At 39.6% G+C, this 13,135-nt stretch overlaps 2 protein-coding genes across 2 annotated transcripts; both read right to left on the bottom strand.

Annotated features, from left to right (window-relative positions):
• Positions 1 to 9,959: 9,959 nt before the first annotated feature.
• On the bottom strand, positions 9,960 to 11,691 carry LOC142162138 (uncharacterized). Its single transcript, XM_075218454.1, has 3 exons — positions 11,198 to 11,691; positions 10,951 to 11,109; positions 9,960 to 10,593 (listed from the first exon to the last, which is right to left on the bottom strand). Exons 1-3 carry the CDS (start codon positions 11,689 to 11,691, stop codon positions 9,960 to 9,962), a joined length of 1,287 nt encoding a protein of 428 aa, XP_075074555.1.
• Positions 11,692 to 11,889: 198 nt separating this feature from the next.
• LOC142162139 (uncharacterized) lies at positions 11,890 to 12,871 on the bottom strand. Its single transcript, XM_075218455.1, has 2 exons — positions 12,720 to 12,871; positions 11,890 to 12,352 (listed from the first exon to the last, which is right to left on the bottom strand). The coding sequence occupies exons 1-2, from the start codon at positions 12,869 to 12,871 to the stop codon at positions 11,890 to 11,892; spliced, it is 615 nt and encodes a 204-aa protein (XP_075074556.1).
• Between the last annotated feature and the right edge of the window lie 264 nt (positions 12,872 to 13,135).

Genomic DNA, 13,135 nt, shown 5'->3' on the forward strand with positions numbered 1-13,135 from the left:
CCAGAAGGGGCCGCCCACAACAAAGCCCTTCACTTGACTATCAAGTGTGAAGGATATTATGTGAAAAGGGTTATGTTAGACGGTGGGTCTGGAGTTGACATTTGCCCTCTATCAATATTACAAAGGATGGAAATTGGGATAGAAAGGATTAGACCAAACAATATTTGTGTGCGTGATTTCGATGGAGTCAAGCGAGATACGATAGGGGAAATTGACCTGGTCCTAAACATTGGCCCTGTAGATTTTGAAGTAACATTCCAAGTTCTAGACATGGACACTTCCTATAACTTTCTCTTAGGAAGACCACGGATCCATATCGCGGGAGCCGTGCCCTCTACTCTCTATCAAATGGTCAAGTTCGAACAGGAACACCAAGAAATAGTTTTCCATAGAGAATATGAACAGCCGATCTATAAGGACCCGCCAGTCCCATGCCTGGAGGCTAGAGAAGGAAGTGAACATCATCTACCAAGCCTTTGAAATCATGGTCGTCGACCAGTACAAAGAAGGAACCCCATGTCCTCAACCCTTCTTATCAAACGCATGAATCATGGTTGCTAGTGAAATGATCAAACATGGGTACAAGCCCGGGAAAGGGCTCAGGGTATCCTTAAAAGGCATCACAGAGCCCGTCACTTTGATTGTCAACGAGAAGTTCTTTGGAATAGGTTTTCAAGCTACCAATGTCGATGTAAAGTGAGCTGATGAACGTAAGAAAAATGGGTGGGCCCTGCCTCAGCCAGTCCTGCACCTCGCCAGGTCATTTGTGAAGCCAAGGTATATAAAAGAAGAAGAAGAAGAAGAAGAGGCCTTCACGGCCGAAGAAATTGAGGACATTTGTGAGGTAATGAGGCAAATGTTGTACGAGGTTAACATAGTCTCACCGGGAGAAGGCTCAAGCACTACTGAGTTGCAATACATGGGGGCAAATGTTAAACTTCAAAATTGGAAGGCTACTATACTCCCTGTCAGGTGGGAATTCCGGTAGTTCAGTCTTGCCATCTTTTCTGCATTCCGAGTAATTTCAGGGTGTAACTCGAATGTTTTTAGTTTGTTATCTTTTAAATTCTGATGTAAACCCTCCTATCTTCAAATTCAATGAAATGAAATCAATATTTCATCATCTATGAATATTTTTCTATTATTCTTTCTGATTTTATTATTTTTCTTATCTTTCTCTTTTCAGTTCTAATAATGCGGAGTTAAATAACATGACATGCTTGTGGACTTCATGACCCGATCCTAAAATGCTATCTAACTGTGAAATAATGAATCAAGAACCAGAATATGATGAAGATGAGGCTTTTAGGGAAATAAATCAAGAATTGGAACAATTTGAGAATAAGCCTAAGCTAAACCTAAATGAAACCAAGCCAGTTAATTTGGGTAGTCCGGAAGAGGTACGGGAAGCCATGATAAACATTCACGCCAATGAAAGCACTAGAGATGCATTGATCCAACTTTTGTTCAAATTCAAAGACGTGTTTGCATGGTCCTATGACGATATGTCAGGACTGAGTATTGATTTGATAGTGCATAAATTGCCAATTTATCCTGGTTATCCACCCGTACAACAAAAGCAAAGAAAGTTTAAAACGGAAATCAGTGATAAGATCAAAGAAGAAGTCACCAAACAATTAAAAGTTGGTGTGATTCGGGTGGTCCGATACACCACGTGGTTGGCTAATATGGTCCCAGTGCCGAAGAAAGATGGAAAAACCCGAGTGTGTGTTGATTATCGGGATATAAACAAAGCAAGTCCCAAAGGACAACTTTCCATTACCAAATATCCACATTCTTGTTAACAACTGTGCCAAACACGAGATACAGTCTTTTGTGGATTGTTATGCTGGGTACCACCAGGTTCTAATGGATGAAGAAGACACAGAAAAGATAGCTTTCACTATACCTTGGGGCAGCTACTGTTGTAGGGTCTTGCCATTTGGTTTAAAGTACGTCGGGGCAACTTATATGAGAGCTATGACTGCCATCTTCCATGACATGATGCACAAGGAAATTGAGGTATATGTGGATGATGTGATCAGTAAATCCAGAATGTAGGACGACTATGTGCGGGATCTGAGAAAGTTCTTTGAGCGTCTATGCAAGTATGACTTGAAGTTGAATCCAGCTAAATGTGCATTCGGAGTTCTATCTGGGAAACTTCTAGGGTTTATAATCAGTCAGAGGGGTATAGAGTTATATCCAACAAAGATAAAGTCTATTCGGGATTTGCCACCTCTGAGAACCAAGAAAGAGGTCATGAGTCTGCTGGGAAGATTGAATTACATTAGCAGGTTCATTTCTCAGCTAACTACCACATGTGAGCCATATTTAAGTTGCTAAAGAAAGATGCAGCGATTAAATGGATGGATGAGTGTCAAGAAGTTGTTGATAAAATCAAAGAATATTTGTCAAATTCACTGATGTTGGTTCCACCTGAGCCTGGAAGACCTTTGTTCTTGTACTTGATGGTTTTGGAGAATTCTTTTGGTTGTGTTCTCGAGTAACATGATGCGACCGAGAAGAAAGAGCAAGCCATATACTACTTAAGCAAGAAATTTACTGGTTATGAAGCCAAATACACGTTGCTGGAAAGAATTTGTTGTGCCCTAACTTGGGTCGCTCAGAAGCTTAGGCATTATTTGTTGGCCTATGCCACATATCTCATAACCAGAATGGACCCTCTTAAGTACATATTCCAAAAATCGATGCCCATGAAAAGGCTAGCAAAATGGAAAATCCTGCTCACTAAGTTCGACATTGTCTATGTCACCCTCACGGCCATGAAAGACCAAGCCTTGGCAGATCATTTAGTTGAGAACCCAGTTGATGATGAATACCAACCCCTGAGTACTTAGTTTCCGGACGAGGAAGTGAATTCAGTTGAAGTAATTTCAGAAGACACCAATGCTTGGAAAATGTTCTTTGATGGAGCTATAAATGCAAAAAGGTGTCGGGAATGGGGCAATTTTGATTTTGCACATTGGTCAGCACTATCCGGCCACAGCCCGACTTTGGTTCTTCTGTATAAACAACACTACTGAATATGAAGCCTGCATTATGGGTATGAATATGGTAGTTGACATGGATGTGGAAGAATTGTTAATCATGGAAGATTCTGGCTTGATTATTCGACAAGCTCAAGGTGAGTGGGAAACTAGGGACATCAAACTTATCCCATACAGACAACATGTGGAAGATCTTAGCAAACGGTTCAAGTCTGTTGAATTTAGGTACATCCCTCGATTTCACAATGAGTTAGCTGATGCTCTAGCTACCTTGGCGGCAATATTGCCGTATCTGGGTAATGTACATATTGACCCGTTGGAGATCCAAATTCGAGAAAGACATGGTGATTGAAATGTGGTTGAAATAGAACCAGATGTTCAACCATGGTATCATGATATCCAAAGGTTTTTGAAAACAAAGGAATATCCCAAGCAAGCCAGTGGAGACCAAAAGAGAACCATTAGAGGCTCACCAGTAGTTTCTTCTTGAGCAAAGAGGTCTTGTACTAAAGAACTCCATATTTGAATCTTTTAAGGTGCGTAGATACCCAAAAGGTTAGAAAGATCATGAACGAAGTACATTCAGGAGTATGTGGGCCCCACATGAACAGATATGTCCTCGCAAAGAAAATCCTTCGGGCAAGTTATTATTGGATGACCATGGAAAAGGATTGCTTCAGTTTTGTCCGAAAGTGTCGTCAGTGTCAGATACACGGTGACCTGATTCATGCACCACCTTCAGAGTTGCATCCCATGTCAGTACCTTGGTCGTTCGTTGCCTGGGGTATGGATGTTATTGGGCCGACCGAGCCGAAAGCTTCAAATGGGCACAGATTCATCCTAGTTGCCATTGATTATTTCACAAAATGCGTTGAAGCAGTCACTTTCAAAGCCATTACCAAGAAAGCGGTGGTTGACTTCGTGCATTCCAATATCATTTGTCATTTTGGTATTCCTAAAACTATCATTACAAGCAATATTACATATCTGAATAGCCATTTGATGAGGGAGGTATGCGAACAATTTAAGATTACGCATCATAACTCTACCCCTTGTCGGCCCAAAGCTAATGGTGTTGTTGAAGCCGCAAACAAAAATATCAAGAAGATCCTCAGCAAAATGATTCAAAGTTCTAGACAATGGCATGAGAAATTGCCTTTTACATTATTGGGAAATCGCAAAACGGTGCACACATCAGTTGGGGCCATGCCCTACTTATTGGTTTACAGTACTGAAGCCTTAATACTAAGAAGTTGAGATTCCCTCTCTTTGAATCATTGTTGAGCTGATATTGAGGATGATGAATGGGTCATGACCCGGTTGGAACAATTAACTATGATTGATGAAAAATGGATGGCCGCAGTTTGCCACGGGCAGTTGTATCAACAAAGAATGGCTCATGCCTACAACAAAAAAGTGCGGCCCAGAAACTTTGAAGTGGGGAAACTCATTCTAAGATGTATTCTCCCGCATCATGAGGAAGCAAAAGGAAAATTTGCTCCAAATTGGAAAGGTCCGTACATTGTAAGAAAACTGTTTCTGAAAGGAGTGTTGTATTTGGGAGACATCGAAGAAAATGATCCCGAAATAGATGTCAATGCAAATGCGGTCAAAAGGTATTATGTTTGACCCTTTTACACGATTTTAATGTTCTCCGGTTGGGATGACGAAGGCTTTCATTCTCGCTACCCAAACACTATCAACCCTTTGCAAATCCTTTGAGTCGGTTACTCTTCTTTGATAATCCTCTTTGGAACATAAAAAAAATAAAAATATATATATAAAAGTTTCCTTGAACTACGTTCGACTTGATTCCAAAAGGATACGTAGGCAGCCTCCCTCAGGAGTTCAGTCATACCAAAACAAAAATTCACATTTCCCCAAAGTTGACACTGGGGCAGAAGTTATAATGATCTGACAATAGTTTTGCCTGAAAGGTTCCAAAGTTGTAATTCGGTCCAAATTCTTTTTACCCAAATCCTTTTCAAGTCCTTCCGATCAATCAGCAAGTCCTCACAGGCACCGTAAGGCGATGGTAAGCAGAGAAATTGAAATGAAAGAGTCTTGTTAGTAAAAACTCGCAAAGAGCACTGCAAGGCGATGGTGAGAAGAGAAATGATAGAGGTTATCTGGTGAAAACCCGCAAAGAGCGCCACTGATCGAAAAGAAGATCCTTACAGTTGTTCGGTATCAATAGAATCCTGGCAAGGTTTCTTGATTTGAAAGCATAAGTTGTGATGAATTTCTGAGAGTTGGACGGTTTACACATATTGGGCATCCAGTCCAAGAGGCATGTCATATTTATTTAAGTCCGCATGCACTCCAGATAGAAAATCTTTCTTTCCTTTCCCCGAAAAGGATACCTCTTATATAAATTCATTTGTCCATTCGATTGCTTGTTTTCTTTGAATCCCTTTCGGTCTAATTCTATTCTGAAACTAAGACAAAGAAAAGATGGCAAGATTGGTTTACAGGGCTTTTGTTTGACACAAGCCAATATTCAAGAAGGCACCCAGCCTCGGTAGGTGCATCGAGTCGACTTCGACTGGCCATAATAGCCGATGCTTTGAAATCAAAAACTCCTGAAAAGGAAGGAAATCAAAGTCAAATGCCCACGAAGGTGAAATAAAATTAAAAGGTTAAGTCCCACGTGATTAGCCATCACGTTAAATTCTCGGAAAAGCCAAGTTTCTCCAGGGCCTGAAATGAAATCGGTCCTTAGGGAACAACCAGTTGTAGTTGAGATCTTCATAAAAGGAGCCGGGCGAGATCAAGTGACTAAAACGCTCAAGGCCATGAAACCAACCACTATTTCAAACTGACAAATTGTTCTTTGTTTCAGTAGGAAATAGGTGTAATTCAAATCAACCTTGCGAGAAGCAGGTGCAACAAAAGCAAACCACGCAGAGACTAAAATGGCTTTGCAACAATAATCAATCCAAAGGGGAAGTCTCCTCCAAATTCTTTCCTACATTTTACTCACTCTCTTAAATAAAAATGATGAAAATGAAATGAAAAGAAAGAAAAGAAGAAAAGTTCAAAATCATGGCTAGTATAAGGTCTCCAATCCCTAGCTGCATTTTTCCAACATAGGGTCACCACTTCCTAGTTGATGCCAGCATAACCTGATGACTTTTCAACATAGGGTCCCACTCCCTAGTTGATTCCAACAAAACCTGATGACTTTCCAACATAGAGTCTCACTCCCTAGTTGATGCCAGCATAACCTGACGACTTTCCAACATAGGGTCGATGTTCACTAGTTGATACCAGCATAACCTGGTGATTTTCCAACATAGGGTCCCACTCCCTAGTTGATGCTAGCATAACTTGATGACTTTCCAATATAGGGTCCCACTCCCTAGTTGATTCTAGCATAACCTAATGACTTTCCGACATAGGGTCCCACTCCCTAGTTGATGCCAGCATAACCTGATGATTTTCCAACATAGGGTCTCCACTCCCTAGTTGATGCCAGCATAACCTGATGACTTTCCGATATAGGGTCACACTCCCTAGTTGATGTCAGCATAACCTGATGACTTTCCAACATAGGGTCTCACTCCCTAGTTAATGCCAGCATAATCTGATGACTTTCAAACATAGGGTCCAACTCCCTTGTTGATGTCGGCATAACCTGATGATTTTCCAACATAGGGTCCCCTAGTTGATGCCAGCATAACCTAATGATTTTCCAACATAGGGTCTCCACTCCCTAGTTGATACTAGCATAGCCTGATGATTTCTCAACATAGGGTCTCCATTCTCTAGTTGATGCCAGCATAACCTGATGACTTTCTAACATAGGGTCCCATTCCCTAGTTGATTCCAGCATAACCTGATGACTTTCCAACATATGGTCCCACTCCCAAGTTGATGCCAGCATAACCTGATGATTTTCCAACATAAGGCCCCACTCCCTAGTTGATGCCAGCATAACCTGATGACTTTCCAATATAGGGTCTCACTCTCTAGTTGATGCCAGTATAACCTAGTGATTTTCCCAACATAGGGTCTCACTCCCTAGTTGATGGGATAACCTGATGACTTTCCAGCATAGGATCCCACTCCTTAGTTGATACCAGCATAACCTGGTGATTTTCCCAACATAGGATTTCCAATCCCTAGTTGATTTTACTATTAGACATAAGGTCTCCACTCCCTAGTTTACATTTACTTCGGGTACACCATTCCCGCCCTTTTATCGCTTTCAATAATTAAGTAGTACAGAATTTTGTTACAATAACTCATGAAATTTTCCTAGTGAAAATTAGGGCAGAAAAATTGTGTTCGTTTATTTTTTATGCCTGAGCAGGTTATACCTCGAGGCGCAAGATTAGAGACATCCAAAAGAAGAAGTCTCGATCCAGAATAAAAGAAAAGAAGAAAAAGAAAAGAGTTGAACCCAAAGTCCAGAAGAGGAAAAGATGTGAACTGCTCAAGACAAGATTGAAGTCACAAGCTTTGCATGTCCCGTCTTGATCCGAAAAAATTGAAGAAGATTGAACCAGCACCTGCAGCTAACAAGCATCAAGATCTAGATTAGAGTCTACATAAAGAACCAGCAAAACTAAAGATCAAGTTTCAAGAGACTCATAGATGGGAATCTTGTAACTCGTAAGTGATAGGCTTAGTTAGTCTTTTTCATTTTTTGACTTTGGTGTAATAAGGAGCTCAGCAGCAGTAACATCAGTGAAATCACAGCTTTCCGGTAGTCCCAGCTACCAAAAATTTTAGAACTACACTAACCTGATTCTTTTATAGCCAAAGATATGTAGGAAACCTCCGGAGCAAGGTTCGGTCAAACTTTTTCAAATGCTTCTCATGGAGTATCAAACTTGCCAAAAAAATTCATGATTGCTCACTTTATCTTTGCCCAAAAACTCTTCATGTTTCCGAGCAAAGGGGGGCAGCTGTGAGCACGTAATTTTTTCCTCACCAAAAATACTCCCACAAAATCAATAAATAGATTTTTCTTAATTATTGTTTAGTTTTTAGGAATTTTTGGTAATTATTTGCAGTTATTCGCATTTAGTTGCATGTTTCCATGCATTTTAGCATTTTGAAGTCATGGAAAATAACAAAAATATTTAAATCTTCATCATATAGCATTATTAGGTTTTTATTACATCTAGCATCTATTTGCATGATTTGATTATATTATTAGAAGAAAATCACAAAAAATTATTTATTTTGACAATTTTTAGTTCTTAGTGTTAAATTAGTAATTCTCTTTTAATAATTTAGGATTGACTAATTATGTAAATAATATAAATAGATAGTTAGTTAAATTTTACAAATTAAGATAATTTAGTACTTAATTTAGGGTTTATTAAATTAATTAGTTTTTAAAATTAAAGAGAAGGGATCTTGGCCGAATTGGGCTAGTTTAAACCAGATCAATCCCAAAAATTAAGTCCAAATCGCACAAGCCCAATACTCCAACCCAATCTGAAATCCCGCCTAAACCAAATGGCGTCGTTTCGATGCCAAGCAATCCTGGTCGTTGATCTTCAATAGATCCAACGGCCTGGAACTCATCTCCCCCTAAGTATTTAACTGTCCTAACACACCCTTCACCAATCATTTCTGTCCCTCCCCCCCACTCTTCACCATACCGGAAATCGCACCACCATCCACCGCCACTCAAACCACCGATGACCACCGGCCGGAAATCCCCTCCGCCGGCCGGACTTAACCAAATAGCCTCAAACCTACATCAATCAACTCCTCTTCTTCTCCTCTACCTCATCCTACCAACCAAATCCACAAAATATTCGATAAAATCAGTGGATCTAAGATCCAGAAACCCTTGCCCCGCGGACGGAAATCACCTATGGTGGTGGCGGAACCCTAAACCTACCCAAAATTACACCACAGCATCCCCACACCCTCCTAAATCCCACCATACAAATTGATCAACCAAAAACCCCACCAAAATCCCTAAATCTTAAATCTAAAAATCCAGAAACCCTAGAGTCGCCGCCGAAAATCACCTATGGCGGCGGCAAAACCCTAAACCTACCTAAATTCATACCATACTACCACCACACCCCCTAGAACCCTAGTCTACCTATAGATCCCAAAAATCCCCTTTACCAAAACCTTATATCTTAGATCTGGGTCTCCAAACACTAAATCTACCTTCTTCCTTTTTTTATTAAACAAACATTTCATTTCATCAAAACAAACTGTCTTTACAAAACCAGATTAATGCTGACCATCAATCTCCTAATCACTATTACTATTATAGGGATTAACTATATAAGAACATAATCATCAACTACAAGCTACTCCTAAGGATAATTGTTTAAACTTTGCAGTGCTTGTTGCCATTTGATCTTTGACCTCCCCTGTATGTGCATGTGTATAGCAATCTCTTTGCATGTCTCATCCACCATGTATCTACCCTTGTTAAATCTGATGGAGTTTATTTCCTGCCAAATACAATACACTACCATCACAAATGTTGCTGTAGTGATATCTGCTTTACCATTCTTCCTTTTGGCTGTGCTACTGATCCATACTAGTTCATCTTGCCAGCTTCCAATTTTCCTTGTAACTCCCAGCCATCTCAGTATTCTGTCCCATAACAAACTGGTGCTTGGACAGTCAAAGTAAAGATGATCAAATGTTTCCATAGTACCTGCATAGAACAAACAATCTAGTGGTACTTGGATTCCAAACTTGAGTAGCATGTCTACAGTTGCTATCCTTTGATGAATAGCCAACCATAGATGAAAGTTGAATCGTGGATGGATCTGTGTGTGCAGATGAATGCTTTTCCAACTAACTTTGGGAAACTGAGGCAGTAGCTGGACATAAGCTCTTTTTATTTGGACCTTCCCTATTTCACCAAGTCTGTCAGAGTTGATATGAGGCTGCCTTGCACTGAGTTCATCTGCATCAAGTCTTTCTTTGCCTCTATGATTTTCCTGACCACCCATGCTACTGTCTTAGGTGTGTCCATTTCTGTAATGTCTTTATGTAATAATTGTGTGTCCATTTGATCCATAAAGCATCTTTCTTCATTGTCAAAGCCCATAGGTGTTTCAGAATTGCAGCTTTGTTCCATATCCTCATATTGATAATGTTCAATCCCCCAGTAGCTTTTGGTTGACAGATCTTATCCCATGTTATCAATGCTTTCCTTGAAATGGCATTTGATCCAGTCCAAAGAAATGTCATGCATATGGTCTCTATCATCTTCATAATCTTCTTAGGCAATAGGAAAATTTGAGCCCAGTATGTTTGAATTCCAAACAACACAGATTTAATAAGTTGTATCCTTCCAGAATAGGATAGCATCCTAGCTAACCAGCAGTTTATTTTTTCAGTAATCCTTTCCACCAGTGACAGACATTGGTGTATATTCAACTTCGTAGCAGACAGTGGCACCCCCAGGTACTTAAAGGGAATATATCCCTCTATGAATCCTGTAAGATCAAGTAATAGCTCCTTGATATGTTGTGGAACACCAGCTATATACATTGAGCTTTTATCTGCATTCGCCTGCAGTCCAGATGCAATAGAAAACTTGTTAAAGGCTTCCTGCATTATTTTTATTGAAGTTGTGTCTGCCCTGCAAAACATTAACAAATCATCAGCAAAATAAATATGTGTCACCCCCATTTATTTGCGTCTTGGGTGATATTTGAACTCTTTTAAGGTGGACAATTGGCTCATCTCTCTTTGTAGGTACTCCATTGCAATAACAAATAGATAGGGTGACATTGGATCCCTTTGCCTAATCCCTCTCTAGGCTTGAAAAGGTTTGGTAAGGCCACCATTGAGTACTAAAGAGTAGGACACTGTTGACACACATTCCATTACCCAATGGATGAATTTCTGTGGAAAGCCAAGATCAGTGAGCATGTATCTAAGAAATTGCCAATTAAATGAGTCATAAGCCTTTCTTATATCAACCTTGAGAACACACCTAAGAGATAGACCCTTCCTGTTATAGCCATTGAATAGTTCATGACTAAATAGGATGTTATTTATAATGCTCCTTCCTTCTATAAAAGCAGACTGTGACTTCCCAATAATCACCTCAATTACTCTTTTTATTCTTTTAGTCAGGATCTTGGCAATAATTCTATACAGTGTAGTGCAACAAGCAATAGGCCTATAATCTTTCACTGCTGTAGGTACTGGGACTTTAGGTATCAGAGTGATGGTTGTACAGTTCCATGCTGGCTTTACCAGTATGAAAGAAGAATGAAACAGCCTCATAGATCTCTTGCCTCACTGTCGTCCAATGCTTAGTAAAGAATTTTATAGGATAGTCATCAAATCCAGGAGCTTTGTCATTTGGCATATCTTTCACTGGTTCATCCACCTCCTCATGTGTTATCTCCTTTATTAGTTCATGTTGGTGATGTAATGTTAGACAATCTCCTACTTTAATAAATCTGGTATTTGGACATGGCTTTAACCTAGTGTCCTTCCCCATTAGCTGAGTGAAAAAGTTAGTGAACTCTTTTTCCACAGCTTTTGGATCAGTGATCTTCACTCCTATATCATTATACACAGTAGTGATATTATTCTTGCTGGCTCTAATTTTCAATTGTGCATAAAAGTATTTAGAGTTTGAATCACCATAATCAATCCATGTTACTCTTGACTTTTGCCTCAATATCCTTTCCTCTATAGTGCTCCATTTCTCCAATTCATGCATAGTCTATTTTTCATGTTCTATCAGCATCTGGTTGAAAGGATCAAGAACCAGGTTAGCTTAGGTACATTCCAATCTTTGCCTTATTTGTGTCAACCTTTGCTCGTAGTTTGCTATCTCCTTGTTCATACCTTTAGCCTCATCTTTTAGCTTATGTAACTTCTGCCAAATAACAGTCATAGGATCCTGTTCGATCTGCTGCTACCATACTCTGTCAACCATAGGCCTAAAGTCCTTATGCTCCATTGTTACCATGTATAGTTTGAATGGTCTGGGATGAATAGTTTTCCTTTTCCATAGTTGAACTATGATAGGAGAATGATCAGACACTCTAGGTTCTAAAAAATTTGTTTCCACATGCCCATAGTCCTTAGTCCAGTTGAAATTGCCAAAAGCCCAATCAATCTTACTATACACTCTATCATTTGCACTCTGCTTGTTACACCATGTAAAGAAATAACCCTTTGTTCTCAATGGGGTCAACTGCATATTGTCAATGCATTGTTTGAACTCATGTACCTCACTAGCAGTCACTAGTTGTCCTAGCCTATCAGTTGTGGTTAGGACATTATTAAAGTCTCCACTTATGAGCCAAGGGACTTGAGTCTGCCCCCCTAACTGCTGCAGATCATGCCATAGTATTGCCCTTTCCTGCACCTTGTTCCTAGAATATACCACTATCAACATTATTTGAGCACTAGTCATTGTGCCATCTACTAAGTACTAAATAAACTGCTCATGAATGTGGACTATCTTTACAGTCAAGGAGGTCTTCCATAATACCCATATTCTTCCATTTATAGCCTTAGAATAGTTGTTACCTTATGCAGTATATTTTTTGCCTTCTTTTCTTTAATTCTAGTCTCTAGACATCCTAGAATGTCCACTTTATTCTTTTGCAGAAATATTCTTAACTATTTCTGCATATAGGGCTTATTTATCCCTCTTATGTTCCAAGTACTAATGATCATGATGGTTTTTTTATAGGATCAGACTTCATTGCATCTCCCTATGCAGAACTTTGCCCACACTCTTCTAGAATTGTAAATCTGTTAGAGGTGCTAGCTTCTACAGTTTTGCCCTGCTGCCTAATTGGATTGTTCTGTATCCTGCTTCCTCCATTTTTGCTTGCCATCTGCATACTCTGATCGGAGTCCTTTTTAGCTTTATCTTGATTGCCCATTTCTACTTCAGCTGGAGGTTGTTCTTCTATTACCTCTCCTTGTTGTTGCTATTCTTTTGGCTTCCACTCTTGAACTACCTTCTTCCTTCTGCTCCTATTTCTTCTTTTAGGAGCTTTAAATTCAACATCTTCATGATTCTGTTGGTTATTCCTCCAGTATTCAAAATTATCATGGCCAAAATGTACACATTCACTATAGAACTTTGGTCTCCATTCATATAATATTTCCTGCTGCCTAGTACCAGTAGGAGTTTCAATCTCTAT

The sequence above is a fragment of the Nicotiana tabacum genome, chromosome 7, assembly GCF_000715075.1.
Source record: "Nicotiana tabacum cultivar K326 chromosome 7, ASM71507v2, whole genome shotgun sequence".
Lineage (NCBI taxonomy): Eukaryota > Viridiplantae > Streptophyta > Magnoliopsida > Solanales > Solanaceae > Nicotiana > Nicotiana tabacum.